Raw genomic sequence first — 25,725 nt, 5'->3', positions numbered from 1 at the left:
TCCAGGTACCAACCAACAGCAAGCAACCCAACTGAGCCAGTGTCCTGGCAGTGACATTGCTGCCGCTTACCAAGACTGGGCAGAGATGGGGCAGAGGAGTTTGGGGCAGCCCCTATTTATTATACCCAGCAGAAATCCCCTTTGCACAATGAAGGAATAACTATGACCCTTCCCTATGACCACAAGATGGAGGGAGAAGAATTGCACCCACCAGGCCCAAGGATAGTTCTTTTGCATCTGTTCCAGGCCCTTCCCCGACTGAAGCCCTAGACACAGGCCCTCCTTGACCTCCTTTCCCTAACTTGCAAAGATTGGAAAAGAATTCCCATGGGTGCCACAGCAGTTCCAGAGTTGCTGGAAGCCATGGGAATTACAAATTACCATGGTTCCCACAAGTTTCCAGCACCTAAGGGAGGTGATGCTGTAGTACTCAGTGAGAATCCTCCACCTTAGCGACTGAGGCAAAGGAGGCATGGGACAGGTTTAGGCTGGCTGGTGCAGTGGGGTTAAGGTGGGTGGGAGTCATCTGCTGTATAAAGAGACAAGGTCCACCCCACAAGCTCACTATCTCAAGGAGGAAAGCATCAGATACCAACCAGAAATTATTAAGCTCCCTAAATACAGAAGGGTGCTGAGGATTGGTTCCTTTCCCCCTCTTCAGTCCCACAATAAATACTAAATTGGGAAACTTCCAAGTCAAGAGCCCTGTGCTTTGCTTGCTTCCAACAGCAGCCATGTGCAAAGCTCCAAAAATAATGATTATTCTTCTACTGCAAGAAATATATTAGCACAATACATAAAGCACGCATCTGTCAAAAGTGAACCACGGCGCCTATTGTGCAGATGCAAAGGTGAGAGAAGGCAAGCAAAATGAAATAGCACCCAATACAACGTTGGCAGATAATTGGATTAACTATGGAAACAAAACTGATTAAGGGGCCGTTAATCATGGTGTACAGGGCAGAGTTGCTTCAGAAGCAGATAAATGGGGGAGCCAGAAATTGGTTTCCAAAAGGAGAGTTGCCAGGGATGCAGACTGCGTAGGAGGGCCACCTAATCCCAAAATATATTCTCATAACATGCAAGTGGTCTGGTCAATACTGGATAGCATTGCAACCTCCCTCCAGCTGCATTACTGCTGCATACCAAGGGGAGGGGGGACGAGGCAGTGGCAAGGTGGGTTCGGTGAAAACACACCAGCAGGAGGGCAGCATTGATTCCACCAGCGTGCCAACACTGCACCAACCTTACTGCCCCCTATCTCAGTATGCAGAAATGTCTCAGCTGGAGGTAGGCCAGGTGAGAGGTGCAGCACCACCTGTCTGCTACTGGGTCTGCAGGATCAAAGTCTGTCCTGGAAGACAGTCCAGAAGCTATGGAACCATAAAGAGCTTGTGACACAAGTACCTGAGGAAGCATCTTCCCCAGCACCAACAAACTCAAGACATTTTGATCAGGAGGAGATGCTCTGCTGTCCATAGCAGAAGCTAGAAGGGTGGTGGCAGGGCATTCTTGGTGGTAGCAGCCTGTCTACAGAACTCCCTCCCAGGTGACATTTTGTTTCCCCCAACCACTGACATCTTCAAACAAAGGCTCAAGTTAATCCAGGCATCTGTAACATGAACTGTAGTGATTGGGGCTCGTGGTTTTATAGTTATCTGTTGCTGCTCTTTATTTGTCTTGTTATTTTATATGTATGGTATGGCCGGTCTAGTTTCCCACGTATGTTACCCCATTCTTAGCTCCTATATGCAGGAAGTGGAAGTATAAAAGTATCAAATAAAGTCACAGAAGCCTTTATTTTAATTCACCCGTCTGCGTATTCTGCTAAGCCACCTGACCAGGAGATTCCAGAGTGGAGCCCAGTTCAGATTGCTCATTTCCAGAAGAAGAACCAAACAGGATGGAATCCTACAGTCTCTGGAAGGCCATTGGGAAGAATAGCAGGATATAATTAGAAATGACAATGATAATGATATACTGTTTAGCTGATCTCCTCCAGTCATCCTTGGGTGCCCCCTTCCAGTCATTACTGGAAGGGGGCTATTCTAGGGAGGCTTTGAATCTAGTGGATCGCAAGCCCTCATCTTCAAGCACAGACCCTGGAATGGGTGTGGGGAGGAGAGAAGTATTTCAGCCTTTGCATAATAGGAAGTAAAAATGTTTTCTTTCAAAAATAATAATAATTACCAACTGATGGGAAGAGGAAGAGGGTCTATTCCTACCTTCCAACCCTGATGATGCAAGTCTAGCAGGGCTTCAGATCTGCCTATCTGCCTGTCAGGGCAACTTTCTCCTCCCACTGAGCCTAAAGGACTGCTCTGTAACAAAGAGTCTTGCTGGCACCTAAAAGGCGAATAGATTTATTGCAGCACAACTATCGTCCCGCTTCACCAGATCCCAGATTATGACTGTTTATGCCGCCATAAATCATTTAATCTTAAAAGTGCCAAAAGGCTCTGTGTTGTTTTTGCTGCAAACACTGCTCTGTTTCTGCTGCAAAAAAAAGTTGCTGCTTCTCTGGTAACGGGGATCCAGAACGTCTTTTCACGGGGAACGCCGGCGGTGTGTGTGGGTGGGGGAAGTTACATGGTAACTGACACAGCCAAGGGATCACAGGTTCACTTGGGGGGAATGAGCTCCAAGCCCAGACATTGCCAATGTCAAAAAAATGCTTCGCACAGGGCAGGAGTAGCAATCCCTGCCAACGGTGTGGACCAAGGATCCAGCTGATGATTCAGAGAGCCTCCTTCAAACTGAGACTGCCAAGTATGGAAACTGTGGTCACCTTAATCAATATGACAAACCAGGGTAGGGAACCTCAGGTCAAGGGGCTAAATATAGCCCTTTAGGCCATGGGTAGGCAAACTAAGGCCCGGGGGCTGGATCCGGCCCAATCGCCTTCTAAATCCAGCCCATGGACGGTCTGGGAATCAGTGTGTTTTACATGAGTAGAATGTGTGTTTTTATTTAAAATGCATCTCTGGGTTATTTGTGGGGCATAGGAATTCGTTCTTTTCTTTCCCCTTTCAAAATATAGTCCGGCCACCCACAAGGGCTGAGGGACAGTAGACCAGCCCCCTGCTGAAAAAGTTTGCTGATCCCTGCTCTAGGCCTCTCTATTTAGCCTTCAGAATTCTGTGCAGACCACACCCCTTCCCTGAAGGCCACACCCCTCCCTGAAGGCCACACCCTTCCCTGAAGGCCACACCCCTCCCTGGCCCGGCTTCACACCCCAAGTGTTTTTGCCTGGGCTGGGATGTAATTCCTCTTATTTGCCTGGATGGAGGACTGAGTAGGTGGTGGGTATATGTGTGTAGAAACTAGCCCACTGTACAAAGGAAAAAAATTGCATTGGTTGCTCTGTCCACTTCTGTTTTTGGCCCACCACTGCCGTGTGCCCCTCAGAAGGAAATGTAACCCTTGGGATCCAAAAGGTTCCCCGTCCCTGTGTCAAACTGTTAATCCTGCATGGAACAACATTAATACAAAAGCATCATTCAACTTGCTGTGCATAGAAGTTCTATTTCTTTGGCTCCTTGAAAATCAGCTGCCCATTCACAGAATCACAGAACTATAAAATCGTAGAGTTGGAAGGGACCCAAGGGTCATCTAGTCCAACCCCCTGCAATGCAAGAATGTCACCTAAAGCATCCATGGCAGACAGCCATCGAACCTCTGCTTTAAAACTTCCAAAGAAGGAGAGCCCACAACTTCCCAAGGGAGACTGTTCCTCCACTGTCAAACAGCTCTTACTGTCAGAATGTTTTTCCTGATGTTTAGTCAGAATCTCCTTTATTGTAATTTGAAGCCATTGGTTCGAGTCCTACCCTCCGGTGCAGGAGAAAACAAGCTCACTCCATCATCCATGTGACAGCCCTTGAGATATTGAAGATGGCTATAGCATCTCCTCTCAGTCTCCTCTTTTCCATGTTAAACACACACAGCTCCTTCAACCTTTCCTCATAAGGCTTGACTTCCAGACCCTTGATGGCATAGCTGTCAACTTTTCCCTTTTCTTGTGAGGATTCCTATTCAGAATAAGGGAATTTCCCTTAAAAAAGGGAAAACGTTGACAGCTATGTGATGGTATTGTTCACCCTCTTCTGCACACATTCCAGCTTGTCAATATCCTTCTTAAATTGTGGTGCCCAGGCTTGGACACAGAATTCCAGATGTGGTGTCACAGGTTTCCCACTAATGGTCTAGAGATTCTGGACCAGTCTTCTAGAAACTGTCAGCATGTGACAGCAGCCACATCCTCAGAAATGGCTTCGACTGGCTGGCTAAACCAGGTGATATAATAATAATAATAATAATAATAATAATAATAATAATAATAATAATAATTTATTATTTGTACCCCGCCCATCTGGCTGGGTTTCCCCAGCCACTCTGGGCAGCTTCCACAGAGACCAAAAATACACTAAAATGTCACACATTAAAAACTTCCCTGAACAGGGCTGCCTTAAGATGTCTTCTGAATGTCAGGTAGTTGTTTATCGCTTTGACATCTGATGGAAGGGCATTCCACAGGGCGGGCGCCACTACCGAGAAGGCCCTCTGCCTGGTTCCCTGTAGCTTTGCTTCTCGTAATGAGGGAACTGCCAGAAGGCCCTCGGCGCTGGACTTCAGTGTCTGGGCAGAACGATGGGGGTGGAGACGCTCCTTCAGCTATCCTGGGTATCAAACTCCTTCAGGTATACTGGTACCTGCTGGGTATCAAACCCTCAGTGAATTAGGAACTTCCCCTGTATGTGAAGACAGGCTCTGGCAGATTGACTGGATGAGACCAACACTGGGTCCAATGGTCAAGGAAGTGGTTTCTGTGTGAGCTGTAGAGGGGCAGATGGGGCTCATCAACCTGGGAAGGTAGCTCTTCTAGGAGAAGGTAAACTCTGACCCTAAACCTTTGCTGCCTTGAAGGATATCTTCGGAAGAAGAAAAGGCTCAGGAGTAAACCCTACACAAATCCAGAGTGGACTCCCTAAGAAGGTTGGGTGGTATCTGTTGTGTATTGAGTCAAAGGATTTTATATCTGCATTATTATTGTCTGTATTGCATTAGGGTAAAGTAACTGCCTTTTGGTTCCAGAGGGTACAGCTACTATTGGTTCATTTAAGCTGCTGTATTTGGATCCTCTGTCTTATTGGTTGCCTCCAAAAGGCAGGACTGTGATTGCCTGATATTGTTCCCTCCAAAATGTATCCTTTCTAGCTTGTTCCCTGTCCCTATAAATGTAGCTCTCCCCTCCTCAAGTCTCAGTCTTGTTTGCTTTAATAAAGAAGTGTTACTAGAGAACTGTCTCCAGCATATTATGTCAAGAGAGCTGAAATCACAAACCCCACTTCACAACAACTGGCGACGAAGGTGGGATCCGGAATGCTGAGGAGCGGTTAACGCAGCCCTGCCTCAGAGTCCGGATTGAAGCTAAAACAAGACTCACTGGCCAGCTGAGAAGACGACCCTGCCCACAGGACAATGGAGAGTCCAAGGGTATTGGAGCCCTTCCAGCCATCAGAGCCCCACACGTGGGAAGACTACGTCGAACACTTCGAGTTCTTCGCGGTGGCTCAAGGGATCACCGATGCCAGCAAAAGAAGGGCCACATTCCTGAGCTACTGTGGGCCTGAGATCTTCACGCTGGCCAAGGCATTGCTTGCTCCAGCAAAGCTAAGTGAGACATCTCTCAAATATATTCTTGCCTGCCTAACAAGCCATTTGGCGCCTACTGAGACCAAGATGGCCCGGCGAATGGAGTTTCATAAGAGGCAGCAGCGTGCTGGGGAGTCTGTATCTGCATTTCTAGCTGAACTGCGGAAGCTCGCTCAGCACTGCGACTTCCAAGATCTGGAAGAGACTCTCCTGGATCGTTTTATCGGTGGTCTGAGCAGCAAGAAAGCCAGAAGACGCATCGTGGCTAAAGAAGAGGTTACCCTTGCTTCAGCCTTGAAGGAGGCCACCACCACGGAGAATTATGAAAGAGAGGAGCTTGATGCCAGTCGCAGGGCCCCTAAGCCACAGATAGAAGTTGCGCATGCCATGGACGAGCTAGAGGCTACTTCGAGCCAGAGCCCAGTCCGTGGGGTCAAGTCAGTGCATCAGGCCTGCACAGTGCACAAAGATCACCGAGGCAGGTGCCCTGGTTGTGGCGGAAACCATGAGCGGAAGAGTTGTCGTTTCCGGGATGCTATGTGCCAGACGTGCGGGAAGACAGGTCACATCGCCAGGGTCTGTAGATCGGCGGCGTTGGGAGCGACAGGAGCACCTAGACTGGAGCATCGCAGACCACCCACAGCAACCCACGTTCTACAGGACTGCCACTACGTAACGGAGATCAACGGGAGGGTCGCGCAGTTTCCAGCGCAAGGCAAGGCACACGTCAAGGTGAAGATTGAGGGTCAGCTGTGCGACATGGAGGTGGACTCCGGATCTCGATTCACTATCGTGTCGGACCAGACCGCGAGGACATTCTTCCCCAGGGTTAAGTTGCCCCCTCTGGAGCCCTTCCCGGCAACTTTGCAGTCATACTCAGCGGGCCGCATCCATGTCATGGGAATGTGTGCCGTGAGAGTACAGTTCCGGGACAAACAGGCGGTACTCAAACTGGTGATTGCGAAGGGGAGTCGCCCCAGTCTCCTGGGCACTGACTGGTTCCCCGCCCTGGGACTGAGTATATCAGGGCTTAATTCAATCCAAACCTGCCCTGAGATGAGTGAGGCATTATGCAAAGAATTTGCTGGTCTCTTTAATGGAAAACTGGGTTGTTATAAAGGGCCCCCAGTTGACTCCGAATTGGACCCTGCGGTGGCCCCAATCCGACTCAAACCAAGGCGAGTGCCATTTGCACTGCAACCCAAGATCAAAGCAGAGCTGGATAAATTGGTCAAGCAGGGAGTTCTCTCACCCGTGGACTCCGCTAAGTGGGAGACTCCAATCGTCACGCCCCTTAAAGCAAATGGGGAAGTCAGGATCTGTGCTGATTACAAATGTACTATCAATAAGGCACTCAGGGGAAACTCATACCCCATTCCAGTCGTATCACATCTGTTGGCTAAACTGGCTGGGAGAAAGGTGTTCGCCAAAATTGACCTGGCACAAGCTTACCAACAGCTGCCAGTAACCCCACAATCAGCGGAAGCACAGACTATTGTCACACATAAAGGGGCGTTCAGAGTTAACAGATTACAATTTGGAGTTTGTGTGGCCCCAGGGATTTTTCAAGGGCTCATGGAACGCCTGTTAAGAGGTTTGCCGGGGGTCTTGCCATTTTTTGATGACGTTTTGATTGCTGGAAAAGACCCACAGGAACTGGTTGCGCGTGTCCGTGCAGTGTTGCTCAAGTTCAAGGAGGTGGGATTGCAACTAAAAAAGGAAAAATGCAGTTTTGGGGTGCCAACTGTGGATTTCTTGGGGTTTAAAATTGATGCATCAGGCATCCACCCCACAGATGCTAAGGTTAAGGCCATCATCGAGGCACCACGACCACATAACAAGACGGAGTTGCAGTCATTCCTGGGACTTATTAACTTTTATCATTCGTTCTTACCCCAGAAAGCTTTGGTAGCTGGACCATTACATAGACTGTTGCAGAAAAAGAATGTGTGGCGATGGGGGCAGGAGCAGCAGAAGGCTTTTTACTCCTTGTGAGGAATGCTGAGTAGCAGGAGCGTCCTTGCTCATTATGATGAGTCGAAGCCGCTGGTCCTGGCATGTGATGCCTCTCAATACGGTCTGGGGGCGGTGCTGAGTCATAGGGAACCGGATGGGTCGGAAAAGCCCATCTCTTTCTATTCCCGTACGTTGTCGGCCACGGAGCGCAACTATGCTCAAATTGACAAAGAGGCACTTGCAATTGTGGCAGGAATCAAAAAGTTCCATGATTATGTGTACGGTCGCCATTTCTCCATTGAAACGGACCACAAACCACTGTTAGGGTTGTTCAACCCGAACAAACAAACGCCACAAATTCTCTCCCCCAGAATGTTGCTTTGGTCTATATTCCTGAACGGGTTCCAGTACACCTTGACCCATGTGCCGGGGAAGCGGTTGTGCCACGCTGATGCGCTGAGTCGATTGCCCCTTCCTGGCAGGAGCAATGAGGATCCTGCTCCAGCGGAGCACATAATGATGCTGGAAACACTTCCGGGGGCTCCTGTAATGGCTACTGATATAGCTGAGAAAACGAGGAAAGATGCTGTTCTCTCCCGTGTGCTCACTTGGGTGGGGAGGGGGTGGCCAGGTGGTCCGCATGAAGACAAATTCAGGCCTTATGCGACAAGGCAGCACGAGTTGTCCATGCATAAGGGTTGTCTCCTGTGGGGAGATAGGGTGATCATCCCAGCACCACTGAGAAACAGGGTTCTTGAGACGCTTCACATGGGACACCCGGGAATGGTCAGGATGAAGTCGCTAGCCCGATGTTATGTGTGGTGGCCTGGAATGGACCAGAACATAGAACAATGGGTACGAACATACAAAGCATGCCAAGAGGTGCGGCCAGAAGTGGCCAGAGCACCAGTTCACTGGTGGGAGCAGTCCAGATCTCCCTGGAGCCGGCTGCACTTAGATTTTGCTGGGCCATTCCAGGGGAAGGTCTTTTTGGTTATCGTCGATGCATATTCCAAATGGTTAGAAGTGGCGATGGTCCCTAGCATGGCATCAGCTGCCGTAATCAAGGTGTTGAGGCAGCTGTTTGCAACCCACGGGTTACCTGAGACCATTGTATCAGATAATGGGGCAGCTTTTGTATCCCAAGAATTCAGGGCATTCTTGGCTGATAACTTCATAAGAGGGGACACATCCGCGCCCTTTCACCCATCCTCCAATGGGCAGGCGGAGCGCATGGTAAGAACAGCCAAATAATCCATTGCGCGCTTAAGGGAGGGTAACTGGTCAGCTTGCATCGCGCGAATGTTATTTTTGCAGCATGCAACGCCGTGTACTGCAACAGGCAAGTCGCCAGCTGAGCTGCTCTTGGGTAGAAAACTGGTAACGGTGCTGGATTATGTCCACCCGGATAAAATGCCAAACCGTAATGCAAGAGCAACCCCCCAGGCTGAGACTGACACAACAAAGTATCTCGCCCCTGAAGATCTGGTCTGGGTGAGGAACTATTCACGAGGTTCGCGGTGGGTGGCTGGTGTGGTCACCCGGGCTAGTGGACCTGTGTCCTATTATGTGACCTTGGAAAATGGGCAAGTTTGGAAGAGACATATAGATCAGCTGAGGCGCCGGACGCTCAGCAGAGAGGAGTCTGATAATTCATCCCTGGCTAACGACGCAGAGCTACAAGGCCAGGGTGAAAATGGCCCAGAGGTGCAGTCACCAGGGGCCTCAGCAAATGAACCAGGGTCTGCTGGTCCTCAGGATGACGAGGTACAGGTAGGGGACCCTGAGATGTCTGGGACTCCATATGTTCCTGAGGAAACCCCTATAGCAGCCCCCCTACCACAGCTGACACCCAATCCAGAACCGGCAACACCTGTTGTCAGGAGATCAAGTAGAAGTTGTAGGACCCCACAGTACCTGAGAGATTACGTCTGCTGTGCTCACTAGGGGGGGAGGGGTGTTGTGTATTGAGTCAAAGGATTTTATATCTGTATTATTATTGTCTGTATTGCATTAGGGTAAAGTAACTGCCTTTTGGTTCCAGAGGGTACAGCTACTATTGGTTCATTTAAGCTGCTGTATTTGGATCCTCTGTCTTATTGGTTTCCTCCAAAAGGCAGGACTGTGATTGCCTGATGTTGTTCCCTCCAAAATGTATCCTTTCTAGCTTGTTTCCTGTCCCTATAAATGTAGCTCTCCCCTCCTCAAGTCTCAGTCTTGTTTGCTTTAATAAAGAAGTGTTACTAGAGAACTGTCTCCAGCATATTATGTCAAGAGAGCTGAAATCACAAACCCCACGTCACAACAGTATCTTTCACATCTCCTTCTGGCAACTCCTAGAGCAAAGCTGGTGCCAAACATATGGCTCTTCTTTCCTTTGGACCACATCAGTGATGCCAAGAGGGGGTTCTTGTCATCTGGGCAGCCAAGGACCTCCATACGCACTGCCTAGGATTGCACCCTGAGGAGGTCACATCAGTGCAGCTAATGCAGCAAAGACAACACGAGATGCAGTCATCACAAGTAATGGGTCTCTTCAGCCACAGCAGGTGCTGCGATTCTCCAATGGTTTGACTTCACCCCTGGAGGCACATTCCATTTTCTCTTGATGCAGACCAAAAATATTCTTCTCAACCAGGGTGAAGGGCCACCAAAGAGTTCAAAGAGGGAATACAGATGTTACCAAGAGTGCAAACACTTAGCAGATGGTTTCCTTTTGCTGCTCTAATTACTAGGTTGCTATGTACTGACATGGGTTGCTATCAGAGAACCTGTTTATTGTACATTCCTCTTGAGTGGTTTGCACAAAGTTTATGGGAAGGCTATACAAGACTGACAAACAGCCAAACATTCTTGCTGATTTATTTACGGGGAGGCTCTTATTTGTTTCAGAAAATGGAGTTTGTTGCGCAAGAACCCCACAACCACAACACAATTTTTCCCTCCACAAAATTGTGAGGGGCTGGAAGCAGCGATTCTGAAACAGTGATTGCCACCAGGACACTACAGCTCAGTTATATCAAGAAAGGGAAACAGAAGTAACTCGGAACTATCTGCTGTTAGTCATGTCTTTCCTCAGAGAGATATCTCAGTCGTATTAAACCTGCTTAGAGATGTGAGGGCATTCAGGGAGCACAGAAGCTACCTGCGACAAGAGCTCTTGCTGTCAGAAAGTTCCTGTGGTACCCCTCTAGTCACTGTTTTCCAGGATGACAAGGAACCATTAATGACTACTCTTTGGGTTTGGTCAGCCAACCAGCTACAAATCCACCTAACAGTTACCTCACTCAACCCACATTCTACCAGCTTCCTCGCAAGAATATCTTGGGAGACTTTGTCAAAAGTTGACTGAAATCAAGATACACTATGTCCACAGCATACCCTTGATCCACCAAGCTTGCAACTCTATCAAAAAATGAATGTAAGTATTTTTCACTCCATAAAATGCACCTGACCATAAGACGCACCTAGTTTTTAGAGGGGGAATGCAAGGGGGGAAATATTCTTTAAAGGGAGCGCTGAGCAGAGCCTGTATGCATCCCAGGCTCTGCTCAGCACTCCCTTTCACGAGCCGCATGGAGCGTGTGTGTGGCACTTGCTGGTTTTCCCCAAGGAGGGAAAAGAGCAGCCCATCACCTCCCGCAGGAGCCGCGCGCTAAGCCAGAAGCCAGGACAGCAAGCAGGATAACTGTGCAGTGATCCCTCTTGCTGTCTTGGCTTATGGGATAGCTGCGCACAGCCTCTCCCAAGCAGCAGAATGAAGGCTCCCCCAAGAGCCGCGCTCCCTTTAAAGAGCGTGCGGAGCATGTGTGCGGCTCTTTAAAGGGAGCGCTGAGCAGAGCCTCCCACCTGCATTCGCTCCATAAGACGCATACACATTTCCCCTTACTTTTTAGGAGGGGGAAAGTGTGTCTTATAGAACGAAAAATACAGTAAATTGCCTCGAGGTAACACAGGTAGAAAATGATTTGGGCCAATATGGTACTTGCAAACCATAAGTATATGGTTTTTGGTTGTTGTTTTTGTGTGTGCGTGTTTTGCAAACACAGCCATGCTTTCACATTGAATTTGCACGAGGGCAAAACCTTGTATTTCTGAAGTGAGCAGCCCAATTTCCACATTTGCAGTTGACACCCACGCGCATCTGAGCAGACACCACCTTGAAGAGGCATGTCGTGTGTGTGTGTGTGTGTGTGTGTGTGTGTGTAAAGGGAAGATGGGGAACACCACCTGCAGTTTTTATAGCAAACTGTATCTTTATAAAATGAAAAGCAGAGCACCCTGTTGCCAGATTAATGGGGGCATCTTTTTCATCAGTCAAAAGGGGAAAGAATGCGGCTCAGTGGGCAGGGATACAGAGGATCTGTCAGGCAGGCAGGAGGTCCCGGTTTCAACCCTTGCTTGGTGTCTCCAGAAAGGGCTGAGGAAATAGCTTGACTGAAACCTGTTTATCTCCAATGCAATTTAAAATATCTATTCGAAGTTGTTGAGAGTAGCCAAGAGGTGCATGGGGGCAAGGTGTCAGCTGTTTCTCATTAAGATCTGCATCAGGAGAAGCTGTGGAATTCCTGAGCTGGTGCCTAGATGAGATGGGAGGATAGATGAGGAAACACCAGCCAAGATTGAATCCTGGCAGGATGGAAGCACTGTGGGTGAGTTGCCATACTTGAGAAATTGGTCAACTGCCAACTCTGGATGGGGTTGCTCTCCCGCTGAAGGAGCAGGTTTGCAGTCTGAGGGACCTTCTGGATCAAGACCAGAAAACCTCAGTGGCTAGGAGTACCTTTTGCCAGCTGTGGCCGGTGCAGCAACTATGGCTGTTCCTGGACTGGGAAACCTTAGCCACAGCAGTTTGGTTACTTCAAGACTAGATTAATGCAATGTGCTCTATGTGGGGCTTCCTTGCACTTGATTCAGAAGCTGCAGTTTTCAAAAGGCTGCGGCATGATTGCTGGCGTGAGTCAGAACCTGTCAGCATGTAACAACTCTGCTCAGAGATGTTTCTGCACTTGTTTCTGATGATCAGCCAAGTCTAGGGTGTTACTTTGGGGACCAGTTTACCTGAAATACGGCCTCTGCCACTTCAATTTGCAGAACTGCTGCTGTTACAGATACCTCAAAATACCCATCTCTGCATTTGTAAGAAACTGGTCTTTTAGTGTACAGCTTTCCACTTTGGAACTCCTTGCTGATTGACTGCAGGCAAGTGCCTTCACTGTATGCTCTCCAGTTCCTGCTTAAAACATTTTTGTTTAAGCAAGCCTATCCAGACCTGCAGAATGCTGGCATGCATTTTAATCTGTTTTTAGTGTACTGTTCATTTTCCTTAATTCCTGAATGTTTTTAATAATGCAGTTGTATTTAACCGTTTCTTACTGGCGATTTCACTCTTTCATTCTTTCTGTAAACTGTTTTGAAGTTTTGTTCCAATCAAGTGGTATATAACTCTTGTGGAAAATAAAGAAATATATAAAAAATAACTCTCCTGGAAAGCCACTTGCGGTCAGAGTAGTCTGACTTAGTAAAGGTCAGTTTCCAAACTAAGGATTTCTATTTGTGCAACAGGACTTCTCTCCCTGCAAAACACATGTTGTGAGAGTGTAGTGGGAGGAGAGCAATAAAAGTGCCATTATGCAAGTTGAAATCTTTGTCCTGGCAGGACCATGACTTAGCGCTGTTTGACATGCAACTCTATGTTACTAATTAATTTAGCCAATTACTTATGCAAACATTGCAACTCCAGTGCATGCAAACGAGATGCTTGCTCATTATCCCCTTCATCAACGCCCAGTTTCAGAATGAAAGCACTGAAGAACACAAACCAACAAAATGCTCATGGACTAGCTAGATGCGGAGCTCAGAGCCAGGGAATTGGTGGTGGAACAATGATGAGTGGTCAAAGGGAGAAGACTGGGAAGAAGATGTGACAGGCGTTGAAGAGGCTAACAGGGTATAGTGAGCAGGAAGAGTCTGGGGCAGACAGCAGTCCAGAATCAGAGGTAGGAAAGGAGGGGGCCAGGAAAGAGGGAGAGAGATGGGGCGGGCTGGTGAGGAAGCCAGGGAGTCCTGCTGCAACCAGCACCCCTCCTCCCTGGTGTCCCAGGTCCAGAAGAGGTATGAAGAAGAAGGAGCAAAGGCAGGCAAGACAACAGAGCCTCAGATTGTTTGGGAAGGAACTGGGGGAGGAGGAGACTTAGGGAGCTGTGGGGAGGCAAGGACCTTCCATCCCCACAACTGCCTCATGGGGGGAAGGTTCTACCAGGAAGAGTTGCTGTGCTCTGTAGGCCTGGCCTTGTTTCTTCAAACTTCACTGAAGCTGTGTGAGCTGTTGCTGACCTGCTCCTGTTACCTTCTCCTAACACCTGACATTAGATCATTACCACAACACAAAAGCAATCCTACACTGCAAATAATCTCTGAAATCAACGTAGGGGACAGATAGCCCCCCAGATGTTGTTGGACTGGAGCGCCCATCATCCCTGCCCACTGGCCACGTTGGCTGAGGGGAGTTGGCTGAGGGGAGTCCAACAACATCTAGAAGGCTCATCCCTTCTTAAATGCAAGACACACCAACAACCATGCTAGTAAAGTATCCTTAAGTTAATCACATGACTTGCCATAATTGTGAAGTTTATGTTATTTTTTTAGTTGCTAAGTTGTTTTTTTAGATTGCAACTGTTTTATTGATAATTTGTTAATTGTTTTATATGATGTATGCTGTATTCGCGATGTGATGTTATGTTTTATTATGTTTTGGTTAATTATTGGTTGTAAGCCACTTTGAGGTTCATTTGAATGAAAAGTGGCATAGAAATGCAATTAATCAATCAAATTCCTTAAAAGTTTTTTTAAGACTTCTGTTTCATATTAATAATTCCGTAACAATTCCATATTAGTTATTAGGCAACCATGATAATGATAAGGAATGTATAATTCTTATGACTCTTATATATAATAGTTATTACACATTCCATGAGGCAACCACAACAATGAATGACACTGCACAATACCTTCCATGGCTCTTTTGAAGAAGACTTTGCAACTTCCACAGGTAAGGACTCCGTAATGGCAGCCCGAAGCTTCATCGCCGCAGATGAGGCAGATCTTCTGAGGCAACGATTCAAAAGCATACTGAGGACTCTGGCCAGCATCTGCATCTGACCTGGAGAAAGGAAACAAAAACGAGAAGCGTTAGAATAGAAATGTATCACGGATAAGGCAGGAGAAATGGCAAGTCTTACTTTGCAACGGACAGCCAACTTTGCAATGGCAGAAATTTGGACAGAAAAACATCCAAGTCCATAAACACCAAAACAGTGGTCCTTCAACAGTTGTGAGGTCACCCCTACGCCAAAACTGATGAGGCATCGGCAAGTGTGTTTTTCCCAGAAACTCCAGCAAGTGCAGAATGCTGCAGCGAGGCTCCTCACGGGCTCTCTGCAATGGGAGCATATTCACCCAGTGCTTTTCCAGCTGCACTGGCTCCCGGTGGAGTACAGGGTCAGATTTAAGGTGCTGCTTTTGACCTTTAGAAGAAGAAGAAGAAGAGTTTGGATTTGATATCCCACCTTTCACTCCCCTTCAGGAGTCTCAAAGCGGCTAACATTCTCCTTTCCCTTCCTCCCCCACAACAAACACTCTGTGAGGTGAGTGGGGCTGAGAGACTTCAAAGAAGTGTGACTGGCCCAAGGTTACCCAGCAGCTGCATGTGGAGGAGCGGAGACGCGAACCCGGTTCCCCAGATTACGTGACTACCGCTCTTAACCACTACACCACACTGGCTCTCTTTAAAGCCCTTCACGGCCTAGGACCCTCGTACCTACGGGACCGCCTCTCCCGGTATGCCCCACGGAGAGCCTCAAGGTCCATAAATAGCAACACCCTAGTGGTCCCGGGCCCTAAGGAAGTTAGATTAGCCTCAACCAGAGCCAGGGCCTTTTCAACACTGGCTCCGGCCTGGTGGAACGCTCTGCCTCATGAGACCAGGGCCCTGCAGGATCTGATTTCTTTCCGCAAGGCCTGTAAGACAGAGTTGTTCCGCCTGGCCTTTGGTTTGGAACCAGTTTGATTCCTTCCCCCTCTTTCTTTTTTCCTTTCTCCTCCTGTGATGAGGCTGCATTTTTATATTTTAATGTTTCAATATTTTAATGTTGTATTTTAATCTTGTTTTTAAGTTGTATTCATTCAACTTGTTTTTATTATTGCTTGTTAGCCGCCCTGAGCCAGGCTTTGCCTGGGGAGGGCGGAGTATAAATAAAAATTATTATTATTATTATTATTATTATTATTATTATTATTATTATTATTAAATGCAGGTCCACCTCCATCAATTACATATAAAGTGCTGGAGGTCCGATTTTACGAACAAAAACAAAGCCCTCAAACCACCTACAGACTGTCTCCCTACAGCAGGTTGGGGAACGTCCGGCACTCAAGATGTTTCTGAACAAGTGTGTCCAATGGCCAGGGATCCTGGGAGTTGTAGTTCGGCGACATCTGATGTGCCAAAAGCTTCACCTTCCCTGCCCTCTGGTCTGTCACTCATGATGCTCATCTGGTACAGTACCTCCTACTAGATGTGAGCCAAGTGGAGGGAAAGCACCAGGGGAGGAGAGATTTATGGAAGGTAAGATGAAGATGGGGGGGAGAGCAGCACCCCTCACCTGTGCAGCCGATTAACATTGAAGACTGCACTGTTCCCCACATGTTGCTGACATGTGTGCTATCCACTATTGGTGTGGGGAACCTTTGGTCTTTGAGATGTTGCTGAACTTATTTGTGCTGTTATCTTCCTCACTGGGTCATGCAAACCACAATTTTGAATAATGCTCTGTATAGCGTTAGGTAGGCGGTGCCAGGGATGAATTTGTGGAACCATGGGGATAGTTGCTGAAGAGATTTGGGGCCACCGTTATACAGATTTACCTTGGGTTAAGAACTTAATTCGTTCTGGAGGTCTGTTCTTAACCTGAAGCACCACTTTAGCTAATGGGGCCTCCTGCTGCTGCTGCGCCGCCACTGCACGATTTCTGTTCTCATCCTGAAGCAAAGTTCTTAACCCGAGGTACTATTTCTGGGGTAGCGGAGTCTGTAACCTGAAGCGTCTGTAACCTGAGGTACCGCTGTATAGATGCTTATAGATTCTAAAAAAATTAAGTTTATAAACATATAGCACACTTGCATTTGTCTGTCCTGAATTTCCCTCTGCTGAGTTCCATTTAATGGCCCCCACCCAGCATCAAAGAGGGAGAAAAACTTCCCTGTACAGTGGTACCTCAGGTTAAGTACTTAATTCGTTCCGGAGGTCCGTACTTAACCTGAAACTGTTCTTAACCTGAAGCACCACTTTAGCTAATGGGGCCTCCTGCTGCTGCAGCGCTGCCAGAGCACGTTTTCTGTTCTCATCCTGAAGCAAAGTTCTTAACCTGAAGCACTATTTCTGGGTTAGCGGAGTCTGTAACCTGAAGCGTATGTAACCTGAGGTACCACTGCATCCATTTTCTATGCACCGTGCATCGTTTCATAAACCAAAATGTTTCCGCCTTCGTTCTGCTACAGTAACACAACACCAAACCAAAACTGCCTCAAAAATTAAGCACTCCTGAACTTTGCACTCCTGCTGATAAAAAAAAAAGCCTGCCCCCACATGGAGCAAAACCCACTTCAGCCTCACCAAGTTGTATTACCCGAAAGGCAATTCCGCTTTTAAAATGCTCTCAGTGAACAACATGCAAAAGCGCTCGCTCCACCAAGCAGTGGCAGAGCACATGAGGCAACAGGCGCACACACAGGGTCTGTGTCCCTTTGGCAGTGATGGATTTCCATATAAGCTAAACAAGCTATAGCTTAGGGTTTCCACTCTTTTGGGGGCTCCAAAATTTTTTATAGGAGAAAATAACTGGGCGTACATTTCCAAAATATAAGATTTTTAAAAAACCAATAAAATAAAACCTACATACAGCAGCAGTGTTTTGTGTTGTCCTATTAGGTCCATAAATTACCATATACAGTGGTTCCTCGGGTTAAGTACTTAATTCGTTCCGGAGGTCCGTTCTTAACCTGAAACTGTTCTTAACCTGAAGCACCACTTTAGCTAATGGGGCCTCCTGCTGCTGCCGCACCGCCGGAGCCCGATTTCTGTTCTCATCCTGAAGCAAAGTTCTTAACCTGAAGCACTATTTCTGGGTTAGCGGAGTCTGTAACCTGAAGCGTATGTGACCTGAAGCGTATGTAACCCGAGGGTCCACTGTAGCATATATTCCACACAAAAAACAGTGACAATTTGTTGTTGACAAAGGACAGCTGGACATATAAAGGACCCCATTACCTTCAGCATCTTAGGGCAAGCATAGGCAAACTCGGCCCTCCAGATGTTTTGGGACTACAACTCCTGTCACCCCTGACCACTGGTCCTGTTAGCTAGGGATGATGGGAGTTGTAGTCCCAAAACATCTGGAGGGCCAGGTTTGCCTATGCCTGGCTTAGGGCCTCATCAAAGCTAAATCCAGCCCTGCCCTTTGGAGAATAGAAGACACAGCGGAGACTGCCATGCTTTAAGAAATAGGGTTTGTTCACCAATTTACACCTTCCGTCTCCATGGAAGAAGTCCAGACCTTACAGCATGCACATTTTCAGAGGCACAAGTACCCTTCAAGCTGCTCCCCTCAAAGATGGATCCCAGCCTCTACCCCCTCCTTCTTCCTCCTCCCAGGAATCCCTGCTTCAAAGCTCCATTTCCTGCCCCCTCAAACACACAGTTACCTTTGTGCCACCTGACTCCCCAGGCCAAAGGATGCGTCTATCAACACCTTTTTTTAAAAAAAATAATGCTAACACATTTGCTCTTCACCCAGCCATCCAGGCTGGTTTGCATAAGCCAGCACAGGATTTCCTCGTCTGCCACAATTCTATATTATCCATATCCCAAAATCCTAGCATTTATTCATTCCTAGTGTTTAGGGGGACACCCCCCTGCCTCCTCCCCCACCATCGTTCTATAAGCAATACATTCTATAGCCCAAGTCATCACCCAGTTTAACAGAAGCACCCTCAAGTGAGATGTTTGGCTCTCTCCAGCCAAAGATGCACGAAATGGTGTCTTCCAGGGAGGGCTGGCAAGAGCAACATCGCTGACCAAAAAACGACCGCATCCTGTATTCCACCCACCCACTCACCCACCCCCTGCTTCCTCATGGAAGCGCCATGTTGCACCTCCTTCCTCTCATTAGTAATTAAATATCGCTGTTGTGAAGAAACCTCAAATTAATCAAGCCCTGAGAGATCACACCATTTACCAACTTCAATGGAACTTCATCTGAGCTGACCACAAGCAGGCTGGGGGTTGAGTATTGCACAATCTACTTTTGCATGCAGCTTTCCAGTGCGCTTTGATGCTGCCTTCCTTAATAGCCTAGTTTCAAATCATAGAACCTTTTAAGAATATATTATCCACCAACACGAAGCAGAAGGGAAGCAACTTCGTCGGTACGGCTATCTGCTGGCATATACATAATGTCCGTGCATTTAATATCCATTGGTGGTAGGCTGCTCTATGTGTCACTTTTCCAGCTGGATTCAAGAACTTTGCTAGTGTAATAACTTTTCAACATTCTTAGCTTCGTGGTTTCTGGTAGTGTCTGATACACAGATTTCTAGCATTTATTGCATGTTAAGGACGAATATTGTATTTTTCCTTGTCGGCCGGGAAATGTGCATTTTTGAATTTGAGGTTTTGTGGGAGTGCCAGCTAGCAGACTTTTGAAGTGCTCTATCAGGTATTCTTCAGGTGCCCCTCCTCTACGTGTTAATGTTAAATTTCTAACAAAGGCATAGCAATCAGCTAGCTGCACCTGTTTGAAAGGTGAGATTTATCGGCTACAATGCTCCGTTATCAGACAAAGCCGTTTTAAGATAAGTTTTGTGGGGTTTAAATGATGCATGGTTTGTCAATCACTGCGAACTCTGAAAAGCGTTCCGGCAATGAACCGCTGTTTATTTACAAACAGTAACTGAAATTCTGAAAACCACCGTTTTGAGGGGAAGTGACATTTGTTACAATTTGAAGAATTATTTGGGGGAAACAGAGAGAATGTGTTTTCAAAAGATAACAGGTCGTACGCCACTCCATAACTGTTACATTTTGCTCACATTGTAGAAACTCTGTCCATAAGTGGAAAAACTTAGTCTGAACAGAATGTAGATGTTTTTTGTTTGTGTAGTTTTAATTTGCTACTGGTTTCCCTCCCTTGCAACAAGCAGATCAGGTGGGTTTTGCTAAGGGACAGCGATTGGCCCATGAGACTAACTGAATACTCTAAGCGACTCAAACAAGCTTCTGATAGGGAGCAAAACACATTTCAATTTGCTTTTTGCTTCTTCTTTTTTTAAAAAAAGGAAATGTCAAAGAGAAGCAGCGAATGTATTATTTCAAAGAGGACTAATGCATAGCAGATACCGTAAGTGGCACTCTGGAAAGTGAAACCATTGTGCAGGGCAGTAAGAGACTGTAATTATTAGTGCCCTGTATTTCAAATATGTGTTTAAATCAGTACAATCATAGACTTGTTTACTCAGCTATCACGTATCAGTAGGGAATAATTCCCAGTGATTTTAATGCAGCTAAAGCAATGCAATTAGCTATAATGAAAATCAGCGCAACGGGATATGATGATTCACACTCTGTCCTACCAGGCCCTCCCCCTGTTCTGCTCCACCGAAGGAGCCGATCACAGGACTGTGTGTAAGTTGTAGAGCTGCAAGCTTTAAATGGTTGATTAATCAGTTTATGAACCCTGATTGCTCCAGTTAAAAGGGAGAGGAAAGACCCTTGCTTGAGGCTTTGGAAAGCCAGTGCCAGCCAGCTAGCTTCCGTAAGCAGTACTCCTAAACAACACCCCATGCCCGCCCTTCTCTCTCAGGTGGGGCTGCTTAAATCACCAAGTCAATGAGTTCAATGCATTTTTAAAATTATTTCGACAGTGCAGATATTTCATAGAGCAGAAAAGCAAAATATTGAATAGGGTGTTTCGGAAGGATTTATTTACAGAACCTACCAGTTTTCTGAAACTTCTTTCTAGATCTACAGAAGGCTCCCATGTTGCAGCTTTCCAAACAGATGGTTTTACAATCGACTTCTTAGTGGAAAGAAGAGAGATCGGACTCGGTACTCAGATGATAAGGGGGTCAGAGTTTTTTCTCTCTTTCTTTTTCTTTTTATAAAGAATACCGTTATTTATTTGCACGATTGACATGCTGTTTAAACCCAACCGTCTCTAAACCGCGCACAAAGAGTGCAGCACAAGGAAAACAAAGTAAGTCGAAACTATAATATCACCTATGTTTGCAACAGCCCCCTCAATTCCTATTTTTAGAAAGCTACCACCAGTGGTGTAGCGTGGGTTGTCAGCACCCGGGGCAAGGCAAGTAATTTGTGCCCCCTAACCCGTGGATTTGCGCCCCCTAACCCTAACCCCCAGATGTTGCACCCGGTGCGGCCGCCCCCCCCTGCACCCCCCACGCTATGCCACTGGCTACCACAGGGCGGAACTTTGGTCAAGCAGCCACAGCCACCTTTTTGGCCATAATTGGAACACTGACTCACCTCAAAAATTATCTCACTGGCCCTAATAATTTTGCCAAGCTCCACCTAAACTTCACTTTTCCAAATAGAGACTGGAACAACTCCTACCTTAGATAACTCAGATAGGGCGTGAAGAACTGAGGCAAGCCGTCTCTGAGGCCGGCGAACTGCTGCGGAGCGTGCAGGGCGAGCGGCTGGTAGAGGACCGGAGGCTGCGCGCCCGACGTGGAGGGCAAACTGAGGCTGTCCCTCTGCGCCCCGCAGCTGGTGGAGGCTTTGCAAGGCGCTGGTCCGTATGGGCCACTGGGGGCGGCGTCTGCAGCAGCAGCTGCAGCCTCTGCTTTGTAGAGAAAGGACTCGAACGAGGAACAGGGCGCCTCGGGAATGCCGCCCGTGCTATTCTTGGGCAGAGGAGGAAGCGGACTTGGAACCACGCTCGGAGGCGCGTAGTCTGAGCAAGGCATCGCTGGCGCTGCTGCTCCTGCAGCTGCTGCTGCTGCTGCTGCTGCCGTCGGCGGCGGCTGCAAACTTTTGGCAGCCGAGTAAGAGCCGCTGCCGCTGCCGCGACCGCCGCCGCTGTTGTTCTTAGCCGCTGCAACCACCAGGCTTTCTTCCTTGATCCTGAGGTTGCGCTGAAAATCCCCGACGGAGCCGAACGCGTAAGGCGGCTGCGGCGGCTGCCCGTCTCTGGCCGAGTAAATGTGGTTTGTAAAATCCTGGAGGGTGCAAACGGACGGCGAGAGCGGGGTGCTCGCCTGCACGCCGAAGGGGAGCATTTCCTCGTACTCGTCCACGTCCAGCAGCTGCCGGGTCCTGGCGGCTACGTACGCCTGGTTGAGAGGGAGGATGGGCAGGTTGAACAGGTCGTGGGCGCTGGGCTGGTCAGCTGCCGCGACCCCCGGGCGCCCCTCGGGAGAAGCCTGGTTGCCGCCGCTGGAGGAGGCGGCGGCGGCGGCGCCGTCCGATTCCTGCTCCGTCGAGCTCCGCTTTGCGAAGCTCTGCTCCCTGGAAAACGCCGAGGCGGCGGATCCTGGCGCCTTGCCCTTCGGGCTTTTGAAAGGAGGCCCGTCCGCATCTTTGAATGTCTTCCAGTGGGAAGAAGAGGCGACAACCGGAGAAGGTGACGTCCGCGCCTGAGGCAGCGAAGAGGCGTTTGCTGGCGCGTCCTCGCTTTGCCCGTCGGGGCGGCGGCTCATCTGCGCGCCGGAGAACTCGGGGATGTCCGAGCCAAAGAAAGGCCACGTCGAGGGGCTCTCCGTGTTGCCTTGGCTAGAGGAGGGCGCCAGGAAAGTGTCCAGGACCCGGTCCAAGACGTCTTTGTCCACTGGGGATCCGCAGCCGTCCTGGAGCGAGGAGGAATCGCCGCCTTTCCTCTCTTCCGCCTCCTCATTCGGGGGGCACGACTGCTGCTCGTGGTCGTCTTCGTCCTCTTCTTCCCTCTCCTCTTCGTCCTCTTCTTCTTCCTCCTCGTCGCTGCTTCTGGGATACAGCAGCCCGTCCAGAGACAGGTCTATGGCTTCCACCGTCTCCCGTCGGGCAAAGGGGCCGCGATCGGAGAGGAGGGGCGCCTGAAGAAGGTCCGCTCGATCCCGGATCGCGGTGGCGGAAGCAGACAGCTCCCTGGTATCCGCCTTCGTTTTCATTTCGCTTATGAGTAACCCTGAAGTTCGACGGGGCGGGCAAACGGATCCGAAAGTAGCGGCGGCGGCGGTGGTGCGGCTCGGCAGCTAAGCAGTGAGGGCACCGGCCTCTCCGAGGCTCCCTTTGCACATCTTGATTCCCCTTCGGGCGGTATTTGGATTCTCCTCTGTCAAATTTGCCCGGCGTGGCTCAGCGCCAGCTGCTGCACTTCTCCTGTGGGAGAGGAGAAAACGTAACTCCAGCTCTATTTCCTCCCAGAAAGAGAAGAGGGCTTGGAGGAGAATCCGCGCGGAGGCGAGGGCGCAGAAGTTTCCCAACGCTGCTTTGCATCCAGCCGCCGCTCTGCTTTTGCAAGCGGATCTCTGTGCTGAGGTTCCTCCAACTCTCTGCACACAGACACACACGCCCCCAAACCACACCCCCTTTGTAGCTGTATTTTGCGAAGGCAGAACCCAGATGGCAGCAGGTGCTGCAACAAGTGGGGGGGGGGGCGGGGAGCGCACGAGGCGCCGTGCAGAGCTCGGGACAGTCTGCTGCAGCCGCGTCGTGAATAAAATAAAATAAAAATCCCTACCCTCCGGGCAGGGCGCAACTAGGGCTCCACGCGTCGGTCCCCTGCGCGCCTGGGGTTGGGAGACGAGGGAATTTCTCCTTTCCCCTCCCCTCCGGTGCGGACGTTCCCTCTGGCCTCCGGGTGCAGATGCGTAATTGCGCGCGCGCGCTCTCCCTCGCTTGCCTGCACCGGTCCGCCGAGCAACAGGCGGCCAAAGGGGTCAGCCCAAACCCGGCGACCTGCGTTGGGAATGAGGGTCAGCAAACTGCTGGAACTCCTTCCACCCACCCCGGTCCTGCCAGCCTGCCAGCCTGCAGATGAGCCCGAGCTCCGCGCTGCTTCCTGGTGGCCAAGCCCTGGTTCTGGGCTTTGGACGCGCTGGCTGCCAGCGAAGGTGCACGGATCCCGCAGACTCTGGGTCCCAGTGGCGTGGCGTGGGGGGTGCAGGGGGGGCCGGCCGCACCGGGCGCAACATCTGGGGGTTAGGGTTAGGGGGCGCAAATCCACGGGTTAGGGGACACAAATTACTTACCTTGCCCCGGGTGCTGACAACCCACGCTACGCCACTGCTGGGTCCTGCTTCCTTCTAGCTCCTCCTCCTCCTCCTGGTGATCTCCGCACATGCACACAGTCGTTAGCTGTTTCCCCTACCCACTCCCCCCCCCCAAATCTCTTTTCTGGCTCTCCAGGATATGGGGGTTCTTCTTTGAAACCCACTGTGGCAGCCACTCCAGTATCAGAGCAGTGCAAGGTTCCAGAGGGTTTCAGGCACTTTGCCCAGAGTTTGGTTTCCTTGGAAAGAAGCAAGGGGGAAATTTTTTTTTTTGCCCTGCTGTGCATAGAGAACCCTTTTTTGTAAAGTTGTGGGATCAAAGTTCATTACACTATTGCACTGTTAAGAAATGCAGAAATATAAAAGGATTAAACAGGCAAGGTCCTCTGTTGCAATATGCAAGATCTCATCTGGGAGAGTATGAAGGCAGAGGTGGATTGTGTGTCAGCCTTGCAAGTATATGGCGTGAGTTAATGCAATAGTGAATAATTATTAGGAAACAGGTTAGTAATAGACACTGGCGGAGGAAGGGAGTGCGGTGGGTGCCCGGACCCGGGTGCACAATATGTGCACTGTTCCAGGTGTCAGAGCAGCTGGCTCCGCCTCTGGTAATAGATCATGAGGATTTTGATTTCTCAGATCTTTATGTGTGTCTTATTATATCCTGCACATTCACAAAACAAAAACAAAAAAACTTTTTAAAAAGAACTTACGGTAAATAAACTAGTTTTCTGCAGTAAGACACCAGCATGAAATTTGTCTATCTGTAGGTGGAGTCATGCTTTTCTGTTAGAAACAGAACCAATCAAATTTATAAGATTGAAGTTGTTCCACTAGGGCAAGGAACATCCTCTCCCTGATCTCCCCCTCTGCAAATCTGCGGTGGATTGTTGGGGTGATTTAAGGGGTTGTGTGCTGTCGAAAGTGGCACCTCTGTGTCATGTTTTCCCTTTGCCTTTTTATAACGTGCAGTGAAAACTTTCCTTATGTTGCATGCCATCATGTTGTGCATTTCCTCCAATTCCACCAGCCACAGAAAAAAGAGGAAAGAGACTGGAGAACATACATTGTATACTTCACTATACCGTGTTGCAAGGAAGCCCTTGATGCGAAACAGCCATTTGCAGTCCAGACATTAGTCCTACATGTGGATAGCTGTATCATGAACCCTGAGACATTGTCGGGCTTGGACTTGGATTGGCAGTCTGTGGTTCTGTTTACCTGAAGGAGCATCTCCACCCCCATCGTTCAGCCCGGACACTGAGATCCAGTGCAGAGGGTCTTCTGGCGGTTCCTTCATTGTGAGAAGCCAAGTTACAGGGAACCAGGCAGAGGGCCTTCTTGGTAGTGGCACCCACCCTGTGGAACACCCTCTCTTCAGATGTGAAGGAAATAAGCAGTTATCCTATTTTTAAAAGACATCTGAAGGCAGCCCTGTTTAGGGAAGTTTCTAATATTTAACGCTGTACTGTTTTTAAAATTTGATTGGGAGCCGCCCAGAGTGACTGGGGAGACTCAGCCAGATGGGCGGGGTATAAATAATAAATAATAATAATTGATGAGGAGAGGGACGAGAAGGTTCAAATGGGGGCTGAGAACAGGGAACAGAGGCTGGAAGGTGTAGGAGTCTAGATGGGGAGACAGGAATTGTCCTGGGCAGAGGAGAGCATCAATGGAGTCTGGGGAGGGTATCAACCAACCTTTGTAAACAGCGGAAGTGGACTCAGAAGGGCCCAGGAAGTGCTTCTTCCACCAGGAACACACTCAACATCTTCCATGGACACCTGC

At 48.9% G+C, this 25,725-nt stretch overlaps 1 protein-coding gene across 1 annotated transcript in view; it reads right to left on the bottom strand.

Annotated features, from left to right (window-relative positions):
- PGR (progesterone receptor) overlaps window positions 1–24,645 on the bottom strand; it is a 62,137-nt gene extending 37,492 nt beyond the window's left edge. The window contains exons 1-3 of the mRNA XM_083736383.1: window positions 23,952–24,645; window positions 21,299–23,796; window positions 14,622–14,773 (exon numbers count right to left, since the gene is read on the bottom strand). Of these exons, the coding sequence (XP_083592509.1) occupies window positions 14,622–14,773; window positions 21,299–22,833 (1,687 nt within the window). The 5' untranslated portion in view covers window positions 22,834–23,796; window positions 23,952–24,645. The remainder of the gene's footprint in view (window positions 1–14,621; window positions 14,774–21,298; window positions 23,797–23,951) is intronic.
- Between the last annotated feature and the right edge of the window lie 1,080 nt (window positions 24,646–25,725).

The sequence above is a fragment of the Podarcis gaigeae genome (genome assembly GCF_964106915.1).
Source record: "Podarcis gaigeae genome assembly, chromosome: 4".
In the NCBI taxonomy this organism is placed as follows: Eukaryota; Metazoa; Chordata; class Lepidosauria; order Squamata; family Lacertidae; genus Podarcis; species Podarcis gaigeae.
The sequence above is the reverse complement of the archived record's forward strand: the minus strand, read 5'-3'. Positions and strand labels throughout refer to the sequence as shown.